The sequence below is a fragment of the Rhinolophus sinicus genome, linkage group LG07 (assembly GCF_036562045.2).
Source record: "Rhinolophus sinicus isolate RSC01 linkage group LG07, ASM3656204v1, whole genome shotgun sequence".
Classification (NCBI taxonomy): domain Eukaryota; kingdom Metazoa; phylum Chordata; class Mammalia; order Chiroptera; family Rhinolophidae; genus Rhinolophus; species Rhinolophus sinicus.
The window spans coordinates 49,348,113-49,372,035 of NC_133757.1; the positions used below are offsets into that span (position 1 = coordinate 49,348,113).

The following is a 23,923-nucleotide window of genomic DNA, read 5'->3' on the forward strand; positions in this document are numbered from 1 at the left end:
TGTGGAATGGATTGGCAGGGGTTCTGTGCAATTTCCTAGGCTCTCTGCAACTCCACCTCCAGTCTCGTTCATGAAGGCACAGGCCAAGCAAGGGAGAAAGGTGGAATTCTTACCTTGCATCCATTGCAGTTCTCGTCAAAAAAACAATATTTGTTTAGCAAAGTTTGATGCTTCAACTATTCTTGGTAACCTTACTATTAATTGTAATCTGTGGTGTTTTGTTCAGTAAATGGCTTTATGGGCTAAATTAAAGGCTTGGAGGATGGAATATGTGCTTGAATGGAGGGTTTATGTAAGAGGGTTTATGTATTGGAATTTGGGCTGCCATTGTGGGGTAATGCCAAACTGAGGGGTGGTGAAGAATTTTGTTTGGTTGCCACTAAGGATCCCATAAAGTTGGGAGGGAAAATCGGTTTTATCACATATTCCAACTCTAATGGATTGGCATTACATTGAGAAGGCTTATGGGACTACATCTAGTCTCAGCTGAAAAGAGGATGATGATTGATTAGTGATGTCTGCTCCAGGCACAGGACTGGTCAGTGGTGGACTGTGTGCCATGTATTTGTGCTGAAGGTTCTTGAGTGGATAAGCTATGAGAGTCAGGGTGATAAAGTTGGGAAGAGACACTACTAATCCGGGAGACAGGAGATTTATGTAGTGGTTTGTGTTTTGTCACCGTCCAGTTATGTGCTATTGGTCAAGCACCTCCCGTCTTTGAGCCGGAATTTCTATAGATAAAAAATGAGGAAGGGTGGATAAGAACATTTCCAAGCCCTTTCAAATCCTGACATATTGCAGTTTTAGGGCAAGAGCCAGGATTTTCATGATTGGGGGGTGGTGTACAGGACAGACTTATCTTGGACCTTTTAGAAAGAAATACCCCCTCAGTGCTGTACTGTCAAAGGCAAGTACAATTAAAGTTGGAAAGCCAAGCGGCTTTGCGTAAGGCTGCTCCCCTGAGCCCCTGCTGCAACATGATTTGGTCCTGGGGGCAAAATCCACTGGCATTCAGCTTGTCCTCAGCCTGACAGCTCCGAGGCCTGACGTCTCAGTGCTTGCTCTTCACAACAATGAGAAAAGAGAAGGCTGCCCTACAAGGATCCATTGTCCCAACTCTACCTCTGTCATTCCTGTGGCCACACTCTTGTCAGCATGCTCAGCCCTTCCTGGCCATGCGGGGCCATGTGGGATTTATGAGCAGCTCAGGCCTGCAGGGAAGTTGGGAAGAGAGCATCTTTGAAGGTTCTGTCTATGGTGTTTCTGGGTCTCTGTCTGGCTGCTCTGCTGCCTCAGGGCTACAGGTGACTGGAGTGCCTGGGACAGAGAAAGTCAGAGAGTTTACCTCCAGATAAGGCCAAGGGTCCAGGATGAGATGCCCAGGGCCAAATGTCATCCATATGTGAGTGGGTGGTGGCTCTGCCTGACAGACATTTCCAGCTGGTGGTCAGGGTAGGTTATCAGTGTTTCCTTCATCTTGGGTATTTTTAGGGGACTAAGACCCTCCATTCCTACACTAATCACCAGTGCACAAGCCACAGATTCGGCTGCTTCTGTAAAGATAGGGCGAGCAGTTCCTTACTAGTCTCACTCACATCTTCAGTTTGGGTTCAGCATTTCACTGGCCACTGAGTTTACAATAGATGCTGTAAATATCCCCATTTGCAAATGAGGAAACCATTCAGGGTTAAGTCCTTTTGCAAGGTCACAGGGCTTCAAAAACAATAAGTAAAAGCAAGCAAGTCAAGTATACTCCCAGCTACAGAGATAATCACTGTTAACTTGCTCAGACTTTTCCAGAGTGTCTCTCTCTCTCACTCACAGAGTATATGTATATATATATATAGTGTGTGTGTGTGTGTGTGTGTGTGTGTACACACGCATTTTTTGACTACGTGAAATTCTACTTTAGATACTGGTGCGTTCTTTTTTGGTGCAGTATCATAACGTGAACATCTTTCTGTGCAATAAATTAACAATGCCAACGTTCTTTGATCAATGGCAAATTAATCAAGCATCTTCTCTGCGTCCAGTACAACACTAGCACTGGGGAAGAGAAGACCATTCAATAGGACACCACAGCTAACTCTTCAAGACGATGTATGAATACATTCATGAACTTTACGAGAATTATTGAGCCCTGCCACATGCCAGGCTCTGTGCCAGGTGCTGTGGCTGCAGTGGAGAGTAAGACTGCTATCCACAGGAAGAAGCAGGGATCCTCTTAGAGTCTTCTGTCCCTCTATTTTCTCGTGCCCACCGTCATCATTGTTTATTTGTTTATACTGTGGAAAATATACATACCATAAAACTCACTGTTTTAACCATTTTTTTAAGTGTGTGGTTCAGTGGCATTAAGTACATCCCCAGTGTTGTGCAACCATCACCACCATCCATCTCCAGAACTTTTTCATCTTCCCACACTGACACTTGGTCCCCATTAAACACTAACTCCCCATCCTCCTTGCCCCCCAGTCCCAGGCAACCACGCTCTACTTTCTGCCTCTATGAATTTGGCTCCTCTAGGCACCTCATGTAAGTGGAATCATACACTGTTTGTCCTTTTGTGCCTTGCTTATTTCCCTTAGGAGACGGCCCTCCAAGCTTATGCATTTGTGTGTGCCATAGACTTCAAGACGGCTCCCTTAATGTCTCACAAGTCTATCCTCCGCTCTTTGCCCCTCTGCCACGACTTGCTCAGGACACCTCCTCTTTCCTGGACCACTGCAGAAAGAACCAACTGGTCAACCAGCCTCTAGTCCTGCCCTCATCCAATGCATTTTCCACACCACTTCCAATATAAGTGATCTTCTATTTCTCTTTTTATGTTTCAGATTAGATTTTAAAACTTACTAAAGTGATACACGTGCACGCTCATTAAAAATTCAAACAATATGAAAAGGCCTGAAATGAGAAGAATCATCACTTAATATTCCAGTTTTGTAGCCGTGCAGCATTTTTAACCCCTGCGTCACTTGCATTCCTTGTGCGCATGCCCCTCAGTTACTCAGCCAGCCCTGTCTAGTGGGACACTTGGCTTGCTTCTCACACGTTGGATTTCCAGGGCTGGGTGCACATCTTTGGCCGTGAATCTTGGCCCACATCCAGCTCAGTTCGAAACGAGCCAGCAGACTCCTCAGCAGGCTGCTTGGCTGCATGGTTATGGGCGTCCTGGACACCAGCCAGGTGCAGCAAAGCCCAGCACGGTGGGTCAGCTCTGTCCTGTCCCAGAGCCTGAGGTTCAGCATCAGAGGCATGGGAAGTGCCTTCGCTGACTGGGAGGCCTGGGGCTGTTCTCTGGGGCCCTGTATCTTGCACAGCTGTCGGCTTTGGGGTTTACACAGGATGTGTTCACACAGCTGAGCCAGCCCTAATGAAGTGACTGTGTCAAATGGGGGTAGCGAGAGTGCTCCCCCACATCCTCCATAGCGAAACAGGCTAAGGGACAGCCAGGGTCTGTCCCAGCCAGGGCTAGCTCCCTGAGAGTCTGTGACCACCCCACCACCCCACCATGCTGGCCCCTAGCCCCCTGGCCCTCCTCGGGGCTCCGGCCCACAGTGTCTCACAAATTCTCAGATGTCTACGGCCAGTTAGGTGACCACACCTTCCCCTTTGGCTGCCTCTGGTCTGTCTTGAGTGAGGTTAAACAGGTGCCCATAGGAGGGTATAGATGGGTTTGTTCTGGGAGAGGAAGCTAGAGCCCTGGGGTGTGAGGGTGTAATAACAGCTCTGAGCTGCACAGGACACATCCGCCAGGCATTCATTCATTCACTTCCTCATTCTTTCATTCCTTCTCTTTCTCCTTCATGTACTGGTTCATCCAACAGCCTCTGGGCATTTACTCTCCTGTTGGACACTAAGCTCGAGATATTGGAGGACTTGGTCCTTCCCAAGCCATCTCTGGATGTTGCTATGCGAAATAGAACCTAGCCGAACAGGCCACTGAATGGACGCTGCATTCCCCAAGCAAAGATCACCTACCACAGAGGCAGGCCCAACACTTGAGCTCCTTCTCCCTGCCCTGCCTCTGTCTCCACTCTCCAGGGGATTCAGGCAACTCACAGACACCCTCTGCAGCTCTCCCCTCCCACGCGTCTGTTCATGTAGCATGGATGGGGCAGACTGCCAGCCCCCCAGGGCCGCAGCTCATGGGTTAGTTCAGAGTTTTCCCACAGTGGGCTTCACTGCTGCCATCTCTGCCCACGGAGCCTCCTCCCTCTCAACTCTGGCCGTCCCTCAGTCTCCTTTCTCTGGAGGCTCCGCCCCCTGCCTGGTGGGGAGGCTGAGTGAGCAAGACTTGCAACAGCTGAGGCCCCGGGCCCTGAAAAAGTGAGGGGAGTGGAGTTTTGTGGCCTGATGCAATGTCTGGCAGGGCCTGTCCCTTATCAGAGCTCCATTCACAGCAGACTCTGGGACCCCATCTTTCCCAGGGGGTGGCAGGGGTGGGCTGCAATCCATTTGGGGCCTCAGCGGAAGCCTGCGGAAGCCAAGGGCCTGGCTGGGAGCCATCCAAGTAGAAAACTTGTCTGTGAGGACCCCTTGCCAGGCCATGAGCAGAAAAGACCCCCTGAGGGAAGAGTGGGGTAGTGATGCTTGTGCTTGGAATTTAGGGCCTCAGCTCACAGCCCACTTTCTTTCCAGTGTTCCCTCATTAAGATTTTCTGGGGTGCCTTTGGCTGTTTTCTGTTCTCCCCATCATTGGCACATAGCTGTAGAGGCTTGCAATGAAAGCCCTACAGCTCAGTTTCTTCATCCTCAAAGCAGCATCCCAGAGGAATGTGATAATTCAAGAGACGATGTATGTGAAGCCCCAAGCACGAAGTTTTGCCCATAGCACAGCCCCGGAGCACACGCCTATAGTCCACACTCAGGTATATGCTCATAACACAGGCCCATCGCACACACTGCCAGCGCACACACAGTTCCCTCCTACAGGGAACAACTGCTTTCTCTTCTTCATGTTTCCTATCAACTTAGAATGGTTACATCTCACGCTGGACTAAATGCTTTGGGAAGGACAGTCTTCCATTCCTGCAACTAGGACTATGGAGCCCCTGCTCTGTGCCTGGTGCACGGCCTAGGGCACTGGGATTCTGGGCATGGAATACAACGGTGAAGTGGACAGACAATGCTCTCCTCTCCCGAAACTGACATTCCAGTGGCTGAAACAGGCAGTAAACAAGTACATTCCCATCAAGGAAGGCCCTCCTTTTAGGGCAATGCCAGGATGCTGAGAGGAAAAGTGATGGTGAGGGGAGATGGTGGTGTGGGTCCGTGGTCAGAAAACTCCAGAGGAGGGGACATTTGAGCTGAGCACTGGGCATAAGTGGGCCGAGGGCAGCTGTCCCACCACCTGCTGCCTCTGTGCAGAGCTGGGTTGGCATGTGCCCCTGGCCTTCTTCACCCACTGGCCCAGGTGCCCTGGAAATGTGACCTCCCCTGGCATCCTGGCAGCAGGATGCCACCTTTTCCTTTGTTTGTCACATCATTGCTGGGCATTGCGGGAAGGAAAAGTATCAAGTATTCCCTTCGGAGGTAGAATCCACCAAGAAAAGGAAGAGATTTTTCATTCTTCCCATGAGCTAAGCAAGGGAGCAGGGGTGGGCTCATGCATCACGGGTTTCAGGAGGGAAAAGGTATAAAGGTTTGTCCTGTGTCACTGATGTCACAGACCCACTTCTTGCAGAGGGCTTCCTTCAGGGCAGGTTCTGCCTGGAGCTTTGCCGGGGGAACCCCCCCATCCCAGCCCTGTCTTCTCTCATGACCCTTAGACCTAAACCTCCCTCACCTGCCTGCCCACCCACCCCCACTTACTCGTTGGGCTTCCAAAGCTAAACCTAGGGGCAGCCTGCCTGGGGCAGGCCAAAGGAGCCAACTGCCTGCTTTGTGTTTCATGTCAGAGAGAGTTTTCATGCTTGCTTCCTTTTAGGGTTATTAGGAACCCTGTATTAATCACAGGGGTGGGACGGGAGAGGCTGGGAGGGCAACTCAAAAATAGGAACAGTGCCTGGAAGGGGGGGGGGGAGAAAGCTCAGGAGTTTTGTCATCAAGGCAACCGAACTAAATCTCACCAAAAATGTTAGAGCCAGAAGGGAGAGGAGAGTGAAGGCAACTTACCCCCACTCTACCCCGCCTTTTCTCCCCTCTCTCGTACTTAATGAACGTTTACCAGGCACCAAACACTGTTTCTCACAGCAACCTTAGCAGTCGGTACCTCCCTTTCCATGCTACAGGTAAAGAAACTGAAACCCAGAGAGGTTAAGTCACTTGTATAGGGTTACACAGTATGTTAGACACGCAGGAAAGACTAGCACGCAGGACTTCTGATCTCAGCTTCTTCTGCTTCCCTCAGCATCAGACCCAGACAGCTCTCAGCCAAGAGCCCAGAGGGCAAAAAGTCAGGATTGCAACCCTTGTGCTCTGCAGACTAGGTGTTGGGTCTCATGCTCCCCGAGGGAAAAGCGGCCTCAAACTTCACCCGGGGGCTAAATGAGCTGCTTGGGGGACGTGGCCCTGTCATTCTGCAAACTCATACCAATAGCCATCCAGGCACTGAGTCAGCCACTAGCTTTGACAGGTTCACTCACCAGTGATTTGTTGGGCAACTGATATGTGCTGGGTGCTATTCTAGATGCTAGTCCTGACTTCAGGGGGTTTGCAGTCTGGGAAAGAGAGACAGACAGACAGACCATCAGCTGGAAAGCCCTCCCATTATGTGCTACAGGGGGAACCACTGGGGAGCATTAAGAGGCTGGAAGTCCTGGATCTGAGAGGGGTGGTCAGGCTGCTGCTGGAAGAACGTTGGGCAAGTTCCTTAACCTCTCTCAACCTCTGTTTCCTCATCTGTAAAATGGGATACTTGTTACCTAATAGGGCTTTTGTGAGAAATTGATGAGGAAATGCAAATCAAGAGCTTAGCATGGCACTTGGCACAGAGTAGTAAGCACTTACTAAACTTCAGCTGCCCATATCATTCCAGTTGGCCCTTCCAACCAGAGGGTAAACCCCATGAGGGCATGGACCAGGTCTGCTTGTTCACTTCTATATCCCCAGTGCCTAGATCAGAGGTTGGCACATAGTAGGTGCTCAGGAAATATTTGTTTAGTGAGTGCATGGGAAAAGGCCCAGATGAATGCGGAAGAGGCGGGAATATTCCAGTTACCCTGGAGCTGGCCTTGCAGCCCTCCTCCCTCCTGGGCCCCTCTTCACCCATTCACACTCAGGAAGCACACCCAGCACCCCATCAGGGAACTGCCCACCACCCCACCACCACTCTGCCCCAAACAGCTGAAGAACTCCAGGGTATACATCTCCAAACATGCAGAATCCCTGTCTCACTGCTTTCCCCTAAGGACACTTTTCTGGCACTCCCTGAAGCTACTTCCATTGTGTGACTAAGGTGCAGCCCTGGGACCCACCTTCCTGCTCTCACACTCCCCTGTGTCAACACCAGCTGCTTCACTTGGAAAAAGCCATCTTTTCCAGATAGAGGGATGGTCCTGGGTACCCTGCACGAGGTCACAGTAAGATTTTTCCCAACTCAGAGCAGATTATCCACAGTAGATGAGGGTCCTTATGGAAAAAGCGATCGATTTGCAGATGAGGGGGTTGTGTGGAATCTGGGGCCCGTGGTACAGGACAAGTGTGTGACAGTCAGGAAGAGTGAAAGAAGTGGTGATCCAGTCTCCATTGGGCACCAGTCTCCATTGGGCACCAGTTTCCATTGGGCAATGCTGTATTTGCTTCAGCTTTTGAAAATAGACACACCTTCCACTGAGGGTCATGTATTCCTTAATCCATTCTGTCATGAGTGTCTCCTGTATGCCTGGCCCCGTGCTAAGGGATAATGAGGGGCCCGGACAAACTCTCCATCCTCCGTGAAGGAATGGTCAGCAGTGAACAAGTCATTACAAGGGGGTTTGTTTTATGACAGGCATAGGTGTTAATGGGAGTCTTTGTACAGTGGTGGGTCTGGGGAGCCCTAATGTGTCCTGGGGGAGGCTGCCCCAGGAAGGCCAATGCCACATAAAGAATTTTGTTAGAATTCATGTGCTATGGTGGGTTTTATACTTTAGTTAATTTTTAAAAATTAACACGTGGTAAAATGTCTAACAGTGTGCAGGGTTACACAGCAAATGTAAGACTCACCCTACCCTCTCTCCTGACTTCCCAGCCCTTTGATACCAGGCCTTGTGTGTCCCTGCCGTTACCATCCATTTATATTACACATCTATATATTTCTATCACTGAAAAATTTTTTTCAAATGGGATCATACTGTATCAAAAGTTCTCAACCTGGGGTGATTTTGTACCTCCCCCTTGCCCAGGGGACATTTGATAATGTCTGGATACATTTTTGTTTGCCACATCTGAGCAGAGGGGATGCTACTGGCATCTAATGAGTAGAGATCAAGGACGCTGTTAAATATTGTACAATGACGGGACAGCTCCCACAACAGAGAATTATCTGGTCCCAAATGTCAGTAGTGCTGAGGTTAAGAAACCCTGTCCTATGTAAACACACTTTGTCTGCAGCTTGTTTATATATATATATATATATATATATATATTTAATATTTATAGATAGATAGATAGAAGATTATTCACATTAGCATTTGTAGCTCCTCCTCCATCATTTTTTGTTTATGTATTTGCAGTCTTTTCCTATTGTGAACATTTGTACTGCAAGGAACATTCTTTTCTATTCTTTTCTATATACTTGCCCTTGAGTCACATGTGAGGTCAAAAGATAAATTGGTAGAGGTGACATGGATGAATCAGAAAGCCATTCGCATTTTAAAGGACCTGGTTTCAAGTCTCTTTGGGGCAGAGTCCGTTAGGAGAGTGGGTGTGGGGCTCTGGCTGCCATGCAGGACTGGGCTCCTCGGAAGTCTGGTGGAACAGCTTCTTTTCATTCTCATCTGCAAACAAGGGTATCCTGACTGCCCATCTCTCCACAGGATGAGGGTGTCCCCCACCTGAAGACAACAAGCCAGGTCCTGAGTGATGCCCCCAAGCTGAGTACCCACGGCCCCACTCTTCCCCATGGAGAAAGGACTTGTTTTGCCCCAGGACTGCCGGGACTTTCTGCACAGCCTGAGAATGAGGAGCAAATATGCTCTTTTCCTGGCTTTTGTGGTGGTGGTTTTTGTCTTCATTGAAAAGGAAAATAAAATCATATCGAGGTGAGGGATGCAAGCACAAGTATTCCTTATGGGAGACGGGGTGAGGGGTGGAGAGGCAGCTGTAGGGCTCTCTGAACCCGAAAAGGCAATCCTTCAACCGGTGATCATCAGGCCCTTCCTGTACCCAGACTGTGGGTCACGCACAAGCCCTCAGTGGGGTGACTTGGGCTCTAGATTCAGGTTGGAATCCTAATTCTGGCCCTTTCTGGCTGTGACAACTTAGACACATTACTTCCCTTTCCTGTCTTAAGTTCTTCTTCTCTGAAATGTGGCTAATGATCGGGCCTGCCTTGTTGTAAAGATTAAATGAGAAAATGGAAAAGCTTTTTTTTAGCCCAGTGCCTGGCACCCAGTTGGTGTCCAGTGCTTGCTGGCTGTGGTCATGATTAACTTCCTGGCCCAGGACAGTGCCTTGAATTAACACGTTGTGTACGGATCACGAGAATCTTCATGAGGGATTTAAACCCTGCCGTACGCAATGTGTTAATAGCATATCCCCTACACCAATCTGAAGTCATGGATGAGGGTGAGCCCCTGGAAAGGCGGGATCCTGGTACAGATACCCGGGTGGGCAGGGATGCCTGTGCAGCTACCCAGGTTGTGTGTTGCTCAGCTCCAGGGTGTGCATTCACATAGGCTATGCTGGGAAGGCTGCCCCCCAGAGTTGGCAGTATAGCTGTGTGCAGTGGCCCTGCTAGACATAGAAAGACTTCTTAGATCTGCTTTCCCAGGCATAACTCCTTCAAGAAAGCATCAACCAAGATGGCTAGGAATTGGGCTGTGTAGCGGGCTCTGAATCGGTGCCCTGCCTGGATCCCTCCGCATGGACTGTCCCTACAGGGAACCAGGGCCTGCGGGGTCCTACTGCAAGCCCTTGCCACTCTCTACCCAACAGCATACCCTCCACCTGCATGCTGCCAAGCCACCAGTACCGGGGAGCAGGCCTCAGCCAAAGCCAGCTGGGAGCTTTACCCCCAAGAAAGAGAATCCTCAGGTGTGTTCTACACTGTCTTCCAGGGCCACCCAGTCAGAGTGAGTTGCCCACATGTGTAGCCTGCTCACCCCTTCTGAACTTCTTTTCCTCCTGCCTCACTTTCCTACCCCTTTCCCAGCTCTTCCTCTGAGCATGTGCCACATCATCTACTTACCCTCAGAGTCGGCTTCTGGGGAAACCCACAGACAGGCTCTGGGTGAGCATCCTGGGACTGGCACAGGGGATAGGGTCACGAGCCAGTCACTGACCCTGGTCTCCCTTGGTCCTCACAGGGTCTCGGACAAGCTGAAGCAGATCCCCCAGTCCCTGGTAGATGCCAACAGCACCGACCCAGCCTTGGTCTTGGCGGAGAATGCCTCGCTCCTGTCCCTGAGTGAGCTTGATTCAGCCTTCACACAGCTGCAGAGCCGCCTGAGAAACTTCAGCCTGCAGCTGGGTGTGGAGCCCGCTGAGGACGCCCAGGGCGAGGGGGAGGCGGAGGGGGAGCAGCCGCCCAGACCCCGCGGGGCTCGGCCCCGGCGCCACGTGCTCCTCATGGCCACCACCCGCACAGGCTCCTCCTTCGTGGGCGAGTTCTTCAACCAGCAGGGCAACATCTTCTACCTCTTCGAGCCGCTGTGGCATATCGAGCGCACGGTGTCCTTCGAGCCGGGAGGCGCCAACGCAGCGGGCTCGGCCCTGGTCTACCGTGACGTGCTCAAGCAGCTCTTCCTGTGCGACCTGTATGTCCTGGAGCATTTCATAAGCCCCCTGCCGGAGGACCACCTGACCCAGTTCATGTTCCGCCGGGGCTCCAGCCGCTCGCTCTGCGAGGACCCCGTGTGCACGCCCTTCGTCAAGAAGGTCTTTGAGAAGTACCACTGCAAGAACCGCCGCTGCGGTCCCCTCAATGTGACACTGGCTGCCGAGGCCTGCCGCCGCAAGGAGCACATGGCCCTCAAGGCCGTCCGCATCCGGCAGCTGGAGTTCCTGCAGCCGCTGGCCGAGGACCCCCGGCTGGACCTGCGCGTCATCCAGCTGGTGCGTGACCCCCGGGCAGTGCTGGCCTCCCGCATGGTGGCCTTCGCTGGCAAGTATGAGACCTGGAAGAAGTGGCTGGCCGAGGGACAGGACCAGCTGAGAGAGGAGGAGGTCCAGCGGCTGAGGGGCAACTGTGAGAGCATCCGCCTTTCGGCGGAGCTGGGCCTGCGGCAGCCGGCGTGGCTGCAGGGCCGCTACATGCTGGTGCGCTACGAAGACGTGGCCCGCAGGCCCCTGCAGAAGGCCCGGGAGATGTACCGCTTTGCAGGCATCCCCCTGACCCCCCAGGTGGAGGACTGGATTCAGAAGAACACCCAGGCAGCCCGGGACGGCAGCGGTATCTACTCCACGCAGAAGAACTCCTCTGAGCAGTTTGAGAAGTGGCGTTTCAGCATGCCCTTCAAGCTGGCACAGGTGGTACAGGCTGCCTGCGGCCCTGCCATGCACCTCTTCGGCTACAAATTGGCGCGAGATGCCGCCTCCCTCACCAACCGCTCTGTCAGCCTGCTGGAGGAGCGGGGCACCTTCTGGGTCACGTAGGGGGCCCGGGGCCATGTGCACCCCTCCTCATGAAAGTCCCACCCTGCCTTTCTCGCACCTGAGCCAGCGGTGCGACCACGGCGCTCTCAGAGGATGGCGGGAAACCGTGCAGTGAGCAGGCCGCCCTTCCGCTATAGAAGTAGCCCCCAGCCAGATAGCTTCCCCACTGCGGCTGTAGGCTGGGGTTTCTTGCCGAGAGGAGGACAGGGCCCTGTCCCCTGAGGGCCATCAAACCCAGACCTAAGGGACTACAGTCTCCTGAGCAGGCTTAGGCAGGCCCCCCGCCTATTGACGACAGTCTCTCTCTCTCTCTCTCTCTCTCTCTCTCTCTCTCTCTCTGTCTCTCTCTCTCTCTGTCACACACACACACACACATACAGAAACATACATGAAACACACATAAATGTCTGTAGACCCTGTGGGCCAGAGTCCAAATATTTAACAACTAGAAGGGGCTGTGGGCACTGACCAGTCACAGGTGGACCTCCCACTGTTCTCAGTGTGCACCTTTCTTCAGTCTCTGGATTTCTACACAATCCAGTGTGGATTCTGGTTGGGTCTCTGGAGAGGGCCTGGGACAACGCAGGGTGTTAGAAGATGGCAGTTGAGGCTTACCAACCAAAAATGATTCAATCTTTCCATAAATGGGATAGCTGTGTTGGTTACTGTTGACATCAGCTCTGTATGGAGCTATAGAATACATATAAAGACCATACCTACACACACTGAAAAAAATCATAAAAACACAATTCCACATACACACATATAAAAACAGACAAGCTTCCCCGTTGCTTAAAGCCCACAGGGTTTACAAGATTTCTTTGTATCACACATCTAAAGAGGAGCCTTTAATTATTCGGGGGCACTGGAAGGAAACACGGTCATGGGCCATTACCCAACCAGGTTTAGGATGAACGGTGGACACACAACTGCAGAGTCCCAGGCCCCTGTCCGCCTTGAAGTCACGTGACTACCTCCTCTGGCCCATTTACATCCTCACTGCTGGCAGGCAGGATGTTTTGAAATGGCGTGGCCGACCCTCATGTGACTGCAGCCCATCGGCCCCATTCCAGTTTGGCTGGGGTCCTAGCATGTCTATATTTGAAGGCTGCCTCAGGCCTGATTGGCAAAAGCAGCTGTGGTCCCTGGAGGCAAAAGGCAGCTCGTGGGTCCTGCTGCTTCCAGCCAGGCCCGGAAGACAGTCCAGAGTGCTCTTCAGGGAGAAGTCATATCAGGATAACCCCTCCCCTGAGAAGACGGGACAGGGGTCAGCCTCCTGGATGGTCGCCATGGATACATGGTTAGAGTCTAGAATTCCTCCTTTAGGGTCTGGGAAGAGTATTGCTCAACTCAGGATGGACTGGGTGTTTTATTTTTTAGTGTTTTTTTTAGGGTATTTATAGTTTGGTGTCTTGTTTTGTGGCTGTGTTTTTGGTTTTGTTTCTGCAGGAGTGCCACTTGGAAGCAATCTGTGTTTCAGGGTCTGAGGGGGTTCTGGGAAGACCAGTGGAGAGCACTCTGGCTCCTGCTGGAGGGAGAAGAGGAGGAGGAAGAGCCTTCCCCCAGAAGGATCAGAGCCTAGATGGCCACATGGCAACCCACAGTGCCATCGGCTTTTCTGTTTGAACCCTACATGGGACGAATCTCAGAAACCACCAGTTCTTAGCTGCATGTCCAGAAGCAGCAGAAACTAGCAGCTCTCACCCCCTCCTCGAGAAGAGGCCAGGTTTGAACATTTCTCCCAGGCCCAATGACATCTCCTGGGTGGTCAGGGGCCTATGACCAAGCAGCAGATGTCCCCAAAGTGGAAGCCTTTCTCAACTCCCACCCCAACCCAGGGAGCAGAACTCAGTACCACCTTAGAATGTGCAGAGAGCTGTAACAGTTCACTAAGGGCTGTTTCTGATTTCCTGGACAACCTCTCTGTCAGATCCGTCCCATTGTCAAGCCCAGAGGGCTGGGTTTTGGTTTGAATGATATGGACATGAGGGAAACACAGGATCTAAGTCCAGCTGGTGTTGTTAAGGGGAAGGAAAGGGTGTGTCCTGGCTGGAAGTCGCCTTTTGAAAAGGTGAGGACGACAGCCATCTTGTGGGATCCATTATAATCACCATATTTGAGCTGCTAGTTTCCATCACCATGGACTTCAGCCATTCAAGGAGGTCTCCACCCTAGGTTTTCCAGCCCAAGAATAAGTTGTGCAGGGAACTGGCTCTAAGTTGGGGTCCAACGGGACTTCAGCTCTGAAAACTTGACCCTGGGGCAGAGTGGGGCCAGGATTTTTGTGGCAGGCCCAGAAATGCTGGTGGTTCTTCCCCAGCCCCTGCCCTGCTCTCTGCACTGTTCCCCACCTGTGGGGGTGTGGGGTGGGGGGCAGGCTCCTCTATCCAGGGTTCTCCCTGGAGCCCTCCTAGCACGGATAGCAGATGTCTTCCTTCCTTCCTATATCTGGGGCCAATGCCTCCACCCCTGAGCTCTGAGGACTGTTACAAGAATGGACCTTTTGGACTTCTCAGGACATTGATAATTCGTACACTGCAAGTTGACTTAACTTATTTATTTTGTGAAAAAGAAGAGACAGAAAATACCTTGTTATTTGCAGGGATTCAAAGCTCTACCCAAATCAAGAAAGACAAACTAATAATAATAAAAACCGTTCACTCACTCCACACACACAAGGACACTGCAAGATGACTCAGCATACAAGAGGGGACTAAACCAAGAGTGGAGGAGTCAAGATGGCCCCAGGCTATTGTTTAAGGAGCTTCCTTGGTTTCCTCTTGTTGATTTGAAGATACGACAAGGCCCTTTCTGCTGTATGACCTTTGCCCAGGTGTCTGAAGGTAGAAACAACTCAAGTGAGTGTTGCCTCGGTGCCCAGTCATGCTCTGGGGTTTAGGGAAGGACAAGGTGGGGGGCAGGGTGACTACTGACTTTACACTCTGTGGGACCTGGTTGGAGTCCCACCTTTGGGGTTTTCAGCCTGGAGCTGGGCTGGGGAAGGTGGTCCAGCTGGGGGCTGGTGCCTCCTTTTCCAGTGGGTCAGCCCTGGTTTCTCTGCTCCTGATGGTCCACCAGGAGTCTTCGCCTCCACAGCACCCACGTGCCTGGAGACAGAGGGAGCAGTTGAGGCCTCACCTCCACAGCTGCCAGCTTCCCCAGAACAAGAGGCCCATTCAGCAATGAGCGTTTACTCATTTTCTTCTTTTTGAAGAAGACCTCTTTAGCCCAGCCAGTATAAATAGTTCAGAACATTCCATGTGTTGGTGAGACAGGACAGTGTCTAACCTCTGTGGGCTCTCGCCACCACTGCCCGTTCCTGGCTTCTCCTCAGCACCTTGTTTGTAAACCCTGGAGTGGATGAGGGCACAGGGAGAGGGGTCTTTGGGAGTAGTCGATGGGGGCAGGATTCCTGAGTCCCCATGGGGAGGGAAAAAAGAAGCAGCAGAGGCACAGCTCATTTACACACCCCTGCAGGTTATCACTGAGTTATTACTAAGGTTGAGAGACATGAGGTAATTCTAGCCTTTGTCCCTTTATGTGATGCACACACTTGAAAATAAATAACTAAATGAACTGAAAAAAAAATGTTTAATGAAGAGTTTACTCCATGTCTGCCAGCACCCTCAGCCAGAGGCTGGTTTAATGGGGCAGCTGCTGACCAAACCCCCAAGGGCAGAGGACACCCACTCAGCTCATGACAGTAGACCTTTCCCTGCCATCTGATGACGGAACAAGTTCCAGCAGAAGGTCAGGGTATCTCTGTCCCAGAGGATGGGTGCTTGGCATGGACATCAGACGGTCTGGTCCTGACCCTGAAGGTCTCTTCCAGCCATGGGTGATCCTCTCCCACACGAGGGTCTGTTTTAGTTGACTATAGGACCTGTCCCTGGATAGGCCCTGGATTATGAAGGACAGCAGCAGAAGGCGGGTGGCTGTGTCCCCAAGGCAGACCTCTCCCACTCCCATCCCTAAAGGCTGAAAGCAAAGGCAGGTCTCAGAGGGATAGGTTCCTGAGGTGGGGAGAGAAGGATTGTGGCTGGGCGACAGATGCCTGCAGAGGCCAGTGGGTCTTGTCAATGTGCACAAACTGAAAGAAGGAGCATCCGCTGACAGCCAGGGGCCCCAGTTGCTGAGTTTGCCTGTAAAGATCCCCAGTACATGGTCCAACTAGACAGGAGGGAAGAGGCCCACGTTTTCCTGATGCAGCCCCATCGCCTCTCAGCTGCCTGCCGTTTCAGGAAGAGTGGAAGCTGCTCTTTCCCTCAAAAGGACAAAACAAAATTGGCAACTTCAGGGGTCTCAAGAGCTTCAAGATTCTTTGGTCTTGTGTCCTTTGTCATTCCATGACTGTGCCTGGGGACATATCAGTTACGTGTTTCCAAAGAGACAGACATGGTGCCATCCTCATGGGCCTAGCTCATGTCACAGATCAGGTATTTTATTTGGGAAAGAAAACGACCCATGTGTCCTGCTTCCTCTAACACTGGGCTTGACCTGGCACCCCGGGAAGCCTCCCTCTCATCTGTATGTTCTAGGCCAAGTCAAGTCTGCCTGGCTCTCCTGCTCCCTCCTTGATCCCGCGAACTCTGTCTGTCTTTTTGCCAAGACCTCAGCCCTGTGTCATGTTTCATGGCCACATAGTACAGGACACTTCCTCCATGGTCATGTGTGGCCATGGTGTGTACATATGTGTCCACACGTGTGTATGTGTAGCCTGCAGCACATTCTGCTCGGCCACATTGCTCCCAGCCCTCTTGCCATCAATGTCCCATCTGTCCTTGCCATGGCTACAATCTGCCATTTCCTGAAAACATGGGTGCTGCCCTTCAGAGAGCTGGCGGCCACCGCTGGTCAGGGTCTGCTTTGCGGAACAAAATGTGAACCCATCACTTGATGGCTTACTTGACTTATTAAATTAAAGATGAAAACATGCAATGAGCAAAATCCGAAGTGTCTGCCTTTCTTCTGCATTTGTTCTCAGCAACAATCACAAAAATTAACAGGTACCAATTAGCAGCTGTAGGAATGGGGTGACTCCTCTTAGCATGAAGCAGGGCACAGGAAGCCCTTGCCCCCTCCTGAACAGCGAAAGACACAAGGGAAGTGTGCTACGCGCACGGGGTGTGATGAATGTTCTGTATGATACCAGGACGGCAGAGGCGTGATGCTGGCTGCAAGAATGAGATCTGAGAGAGAAATACCCAGGCATTGTGAGGCAGGGACAGGAGCACGGGCGAGGGGTCAGGGGACCTGCGGACAGGTCCCAGCTTTGCCACTATCTGGCCCTGTGACCTCAGTCACATCCCTTCCCTTATCTGAGCCCCAGTTTCTTTTGAAATGAGGAGTGTAATCCAGGGTTTACAACCCTTGTTCTAAAAAGCCCCTTAGGGATTCAAAAGTCAGCCCTCTCACCCAGAGCAGTTGTGTGTTGATTGGCTTTACATATTGAAATAGCACTGAAGATTTCATTTGGCCTTCAATAAAATCTCAAAACCCCATGAGGAGAGGGTTATGGACCCTTTCTACTAAGAAATGTAAGGGAATCCTTTCAAATGGCAGTTGCATTACTCTATCAGTCATAACAACTTTAGTGCAAATTAGATTTCCACCGTTTTGTCTCCTCACAAGCACCTGGGGGAAATGGGCGCTTCCCCCGGGAGAAGGGAGAAGGCTCATTTTGGAACATGGGAAGTCAAAACTGGTGGAGCTTTGTGGGCTGGGCGGGGCATGGGAGAAGCAGGAACAGCAGCTGTCCACAGGCAGGGAAGAGCTGAGCTTTGGGGAAATGGTGCCTAGAGTGAGGGGTAATGCCCAGGTGAGGCGTGATATGAAGGAATGGGACCACTTCCCCAAAACTCAAACCTTTGTCCCTGCCATTTCACCCAGGCCAGGCCTTAGAAGCACAAACCATTTTCCTCCCAATCCTTAACACAGGAGTCAATAAAATGCTATCCCAACCCGAGTGAAATCTGCACCAGCCCGCCCCCGGCCAGGTGCTATTGCTGTCTCCCCTCTTCTGGGGACTGGATATATTTAGTGTCATTTCTGGGCTGTGTTTCCTACCACAAATGGCCCCCTGGAGAAACAAACTGCCCTAAACATAGAGCAGAGAAGACTGGACATCTCCCCACCCACTTCCCCTCAGCCACCAGCCCAGGCAGAAAGCCATTTTTCCTCCCCAATCCCAGACCTCTTTGGGGTCCTAAATCTTCCTTCACTGTACCCCAATTTACCTAACCCTAGGAAGGAGCCTAACACCTCACAGGGTCTCTGAGGACGTGATAGTCACCTAGACCCACACCAGGAAGCAGTTGGATTACTACCTAGGGCCTGGGACCTGTGCCACTTGCTCCCAGAGCCCTGCCAAGCAGGCCCATCACTAGAGTCTGCAGCAGCGAGTCCCCAAGTGTATATGGAGGAACTGTGGGCACCTAAGCACTCTTAGGAGGTTACAGTGCACATTAGCATATTCAAGGCTCTGAGAAGTCCTGCTTTCCCTTCACCCAGCTTGTCAGGATTCACTCCGAAACATTTTTATGGGTGGAATTCTTTTATCATGAAAACTTTTTTATCTATCTATCTATCTATCTATCTATCTATCTATCTATCTATCTATCTATCTATCTATTTTGCCAGACAACATTTTCAAGAATCCGGCATTCTGTAGAACAACTGGTAGCAACTGGAAACTTGCAAGTATAATAAGCACGTAGCACTAAAAGCCCCCAAAAGAAGGCAAGGTGGTGGGTGAAGAGGCTGGGGAGAAAAAGTGGAGGGTCAGGTTGCAGGGCCCCCTCCCACCTTCACGCAGGTCGCACTGAGAGGCAGGCCAGGAGTAAGAGCTGGCCTGGGGAGATTGTAGCCGAGTCAGGGTCACGGTGGGTTCATGGCCCCAAGCAGTACATGCCACTGTCACACCTGCTGGTAACCTGAAGCCCTTGGTCCTTGGCTTCCTCAGGTCCACCCACACCTGCAGGGCCTCTGTGGCCTTACCCGAAAGATGTGGTGACCCCCACAGAGAGTGGAGACCCTGGGGAACCAGGCCAACCATAAACACCACAGGACACTATTAATCTGAGACACTGGAGCTTGGGGGCCTTCTTAGAGGAGCCATTTCTGAAGCAGCTGGACAAAGGTTACTAACAATAAACAGGTTCTCTGGAGACATAATCCTCTAGTCGCGAGTCACCCCTTGCTAAACGCTACTGTGCAGTTTATTGGAGGAGCAAGCAAGTAGTAAAGCCTCAGCAGGAGCGGCTCGCCCAAGAAAACCAGAATGAGAGAAAGAAGGGAGGGAGGCAGGGAGGTTGGGAGAGTGGCAGCAAGGAGGGGCCGTTCTCACGAGAGCCGGGGAGGAAGACCGCCAAGCTACTGAAAAGAACACCCATGACTAAAGCCACAGCCACTATGTCCAAGAATTTGGGGACGTGTAAGGTCAGGCCAAGCCCAGGTGTGCAGGGCTGCGTGCACCAATTCTACCCTGTGTGCGTGTGGCCCATGCAGCGTCTGCTTTCGTTTTTAACAATTGGCGTTAGAGGCTGACACTTAAAAATTAAAAGGTTTTATATAAAAACCAGATTTCTGCTTCCTCTCAAAAATTGGGTGTCTTGGTTTGAGTTACACCAGAAGCTGATGCTGAGACAGGGTTAAGAGCAAACAGTTTATTTGGGAGCTGCAGACAGCCCAACAAGGGAGGAAGGAAGGGAGATAGCCAGCAAAGGGTGCACTGTTAAGCCAGCTGCCACCCCGGGCAATTGGAGCAGAATCCCTCCATAAAGGTATAAAGCCCAAACCTTGGAATGACCAAGGGCTGAGGCGAGGGAGCCGGAAGTAATGCTACCCTGATGCTTGTCAGTCTTGGGCTGAAGGCTGCTCTTAGGGAGTATTAATTCCTCAGCACTGTCCCACTGGCAGAATAGCATTCCAAAATGCTGGGGAAAGCGTCAGGCCCAGAGATGAAGCTACAGGCAGATGGGAGTTTCCAGACCACAGTGTAAATTTCCAGAGTGAGGTGTGAGACGGGGAGGAATCTGACAGCACCTGCTCCCTGGAGTGATGGGTCACTTGGGCTCTGTGCCCTCAGGAACAACCACAGCTGTGACTCCATTTGTTACCATTGCACCTCACACCCTATAGACCATTGAGTTTTCAACCCCCAGCTTAAAGTCCTGGTGCCGTGCTGGGTCTGGGCTGGCTTTCCCGACAGTGCTCAGCCTGGGCTCCTTAATGCTTAGACTGGGAATAAGGTCGTTAGTCTGGAAACCTAGGTTGACCTGGGCAGAACACCCTGGAACTCAACTACCCCGCTGCCATGTCCCACCATACCCACCTGGATCTCTCCTGTCCACCCCTACCCCAGAGCAGCTGCTGAATAAGCAGTGTAGAAGAGGACAGGTGGTCGTGCCCCCCTGAGGGTAGACAAGGCCAGGTCTGCACCCAGTCCATATCGGAGCCGCCCTCCCCAGAAAGATTTCAGCTTCTTTCTGCTCCAATGCACAGAGCGGAGATGCTCACCGGTGGGGCACAGCAGGTCCAGTGGGCATGCTCTTGCAATGATCAGTGTGGCGATCCCCAGGGCCTGGGTTCAAATGCTACCCTGTTCTTACCCACTCAAGGAAAGCTCAACAGAGTGACCGAGGAGACAGTGTGTGCAGAGGCCTGAAGGATGAAGAGGACTTGGAAAGTTTGGGGACCAAGAAACAGTTTGCTCTGGCTGAAGCAGTGATGAGATAGGAATCTGGAGAGAAGAACTAGGGCCTGAATGTGCAGGAGCCACGCTAGGAAGATACTGGCCTTGATCCTTAGAGATATAGGGAGCCACTGAAAGGCGGAGTGGACTGGTCTGATTAGTTATATCCCATTTTACACACGAGAAGAGTGAGGCACAGAGAGCTGACACGACCAGCAGTGTCAGGACGTGAATCCACGTCCCTCACCCTTACAGACCCTTCTGTCCTATCTTTTGCCGCAAGTCTCCCACTGCCATCTGTTGAAACCCCACAGGCCATGTAAATGCCATGGAGGCATAAGCCTAGAACCAAAGGCTTCCTTTTGGGGTCAGACAGAACAAGCCTGAACGTTCCCCTAAATGCAGCTTTTCAAAGTCAGCCCAAGTCTGCTCTTCTCCAGGCTGGAATAGCAGCAGCGTGTCCTAGCTGTAGGAGCTTAGACCAGTGAATTGCCCTCTCTGAGCCGTGGGTTGCTCATGTGTCAAATGGGGGACATATCAATGTGAGGGCTGGGCTTGTATGCCGTGTACCTGGCTCATGGTGAGCCTTGTGAAACCAGTGGCTGCTTGCCCTTGAAGACAGTCAGAAGCCCTTCACCCCATGTTCACCCTCTTCTGGGAGCTTCTCAGTTAATTAGTGAATCAACAACTATTTTGAAGGCTTGAATGAAGGTGCAAAAAGAGCTTAGAGTAGAACCCGGGGCCAACAGATTGTGTCCCTTGGCATTTGTCCATGCAATCGGGCTGCCCCTACCGGATGAATCCTGAAACCTGGAACTGAGCTTCCCGGGACAGACGCTGCGATGCCCCACAGAGCAACTTCTAGGGTTTAGACGACGGAGTAGGGGTTAATCTTCATTTTCCTTTTGTAAGTTGTCATTAATTCCACTTCTGTGTTTTAAGATCCTCAGCCCTCTGGCTTGATGTGGATTTCTTCAAGCAGTTTCCCTTCCAGGAAAAAAATGCCCTCTGCCTTCTGTCTGTATGAGTGGAGAGACTGACACTTGAGAACCAACAAGACCTGGGTTTAAATCCATTCATTCAAAACATTGCTGGATGAGCAGTGCTTCTCTCCCCTGCCCTGGCTTCGGAGGGGTCTGGCTGGCGCAAAATAGAGGTGTGTTCACACTTGGCCTGGAGCCCACTGCTTCCTGACTCATGTCTTTCTTGGCAGGGGAGCAGAGGAACAGTTGAGAAAACATGTGTCAAGACTTGCCCATGGAAGTAGGATTCCAAGGAGCCCATTATGGGGAAATGCTCCTGACATTTCACTTCTAGATGTCGTGCCTTTCCTTCTCTTTCACAGATGATTTGGCCTCAGCGAAAGCCTTCAGCATTCACGTCGACTCTCACTGAGCCTGACACAGCACAAGTGGTGGTTGAATGAATGAATGGCGATGAAATGGAAGACGCACTTGGAATAAACACTTTCTTTCTTTTTTTTATTGTGGTAAAATACACGACATAAAATTTACTATTAGTGACATTTAATACATTCATACTGTGCAATCACATCATCACTATTTAGTTTCAGAACTTTTTCATAACCCCAAAAGGAAACCCCCAGGTTCCCCCGGCAACCACTCGTCTGCTTTCTGTCTCTATGGATTGTACCTATTCTGAATATTTCATGTAAATGGAGTCATACAATATTTGTCCTTCTGTGTCTGGCTTCTTTCCCTCAGCATAATGTTTTTAATGTCCATCCATGTTGTAGGACGTATCAGAATTTCATTCCTTGTTAAGGCTGGTAATATTCCATTCAGGAATATACCACATTGGGTTTATCCAGTCACCGACTGACGGACACTTGGGTTGTTTCCATCTTTGGGCCACATTTTTATGTAATAATCATTTCTTGAGCACCTACTATGCCCCAGGCACTATGATGGGCGCATTATCTTTTACTGAACCCTGAGAACTGCTCTCAACCGGGTGGAAATTATTTCCCCATTTCACAGACAAAGGAAATGAGGCTCCAGCAAGGTTTAAGGAACTCGCTGAGATAGAAAGTAGCAGAAACAGTGCAGCCCAGCAACAGTTGGCCGTGTGCCCGCACGATGCCAGACCCCACACCGGGCTGCAGGGTACAGAAGTGAACAGTCCCTGCCTGCCCAGCAACAGACATCCCACGTCAGACTCCAGGCAGACTCAGTACTTACTCTTACTCTCCATGAAAAGACATTCATTCATGATTACCAGCTGGTTTCATTTGTAATCCTCTGTACCAACAAATTCCCAGGCAGGGAAAGATAAAACCCACCATCAGACGCCCTGTCTGTGTCAGTCCTCCTTGCAAATGACTGATGAACTTGTCCAGTGTGAAGTGGTGTGGGCCTCGCCGGTTCAGTGTAACTGACCAGCTCCTTTCTGCCCTTGACAATGTGCAGTCACACAGGACGTATCTGCAGCAAGAGCTTCCTGAGGGAGCTTTGTCAGTGGGCTCAAGAGGTTCAGAACCTCCACTGGAGTATACTTTATCCAGCACATAGATGCAGGGTGACCAGACCCCAGTCCTGTGGCCAGCTCACTGGTTTCTCACCGTTGCCCTAGGAGAGCCCTCTGGTCGTGTGGCCGTAGGAGCAGGGTAGAGTTCTGAGGATGTTAGCAGGCGATGGCTCACTGGAAGGTTCTGCCAAAACTCCTGGTCATTGAAATCCCCTGGACAGGATGTGGTCCAGAGGCATAAAGTGGCAGGGCCTGGATGGCCCAGGGCCCATACATCTTTTCTCAGAAGCTGTAGGGAACTCAGTGCCTGCCCTGGGAGCTGATGGCAGAACCCCGACAGTGCCACATGGGACCTCTTTTGAAGGTAAACTGAAGCAGAATTTAAGTGAGATTGGGCATTTTTCTTAAATACAAAGATGCTGTAATCTTTGCAAATGTCAGAGTTTGTATATCATGAAGGATAAGAGTGTGGAATCTGGAATCAACCTGTCTGTTCTCAAACCCTGGCTCTGCTCACTTCCTTGCTGTGTGACCTTGGGCAAAGTACTCAACCTGTCTGTGTCACAGTTTCCTCATCTGTAAAATGGGGATATGAATGATACTTACCTCATGGGGTTGTTGTGAGGATTAAGTAGACTAATACGTATAAGGAGCCTGGCATACAGTAAGTTCTCATAAATGTTAACTATTTTGTTAAGAACCTGGCCAGAGAAGGGAATAAAGAGTAAAATGGAGTTCTCATGGCTCTGCTTCCCAGACATTACAAGATCGTGTACCCATGAACATTTTAAGGAGGTATATATTTGCAATACTGTTCCTTAGTCAAACTACTTCTCTTAAAACCCTCCAAATACTCATACTTGATCAAAAATCATAATGACAATGATTTATTGAGCAAGTACTATTTGCTAGGCGCTGTACCCACTGCCTTCCATGCATTATCCCAGTGGATGATCCTCCCAACCCTGTAAAATGGGCACTTGATTATGACCCATTCTGCTGATG

At 51.0% G+C, this 23,923-nt stretch overlaps 1 protein-coding gene across 5 annotated transcripts in view; it reads left to right on the plus strand.

Annotated features, from left to right (window-relative positions):
• Positions 1–15,327, plus strand: part of CHST3 (carbohydrate sulfotransferase 3) — a 37,682-nt gene extending 22,355 nt beyond the window's left edge. For 3 of the 5 annotated variants that reach the window (XM_074339568.1, XM_074339569.1, XM_074339570.1), the window contains 3 exons: positions 8,961–9,185; positions 10,081–10,179; positions 10,452–15,327. In XM_074339568.1, coding sequence (XP_074195669.1) covers positions 9,046–9,185; positions 10,081–10,179; positions 10,452–11,739 — 1,527 coding nt within the window. In that variant the 5' untranslated portion in view covers positions 8,961–9,045 and the 3' untranslated portion in view covers positions 11,740–15,327. The remainder of the gene's footprint in view (positions 1–8,960; positions 9,186–10,080; positions 10,180–10,451) is intronic. The other 2 variants (XM_019745982.2, XM_019745983.2) reach the window with 1 other exon arrangement.
• The last annotated feature ends 8,596 nt before the right edge of the window (positions 15,328–23,923 follow it).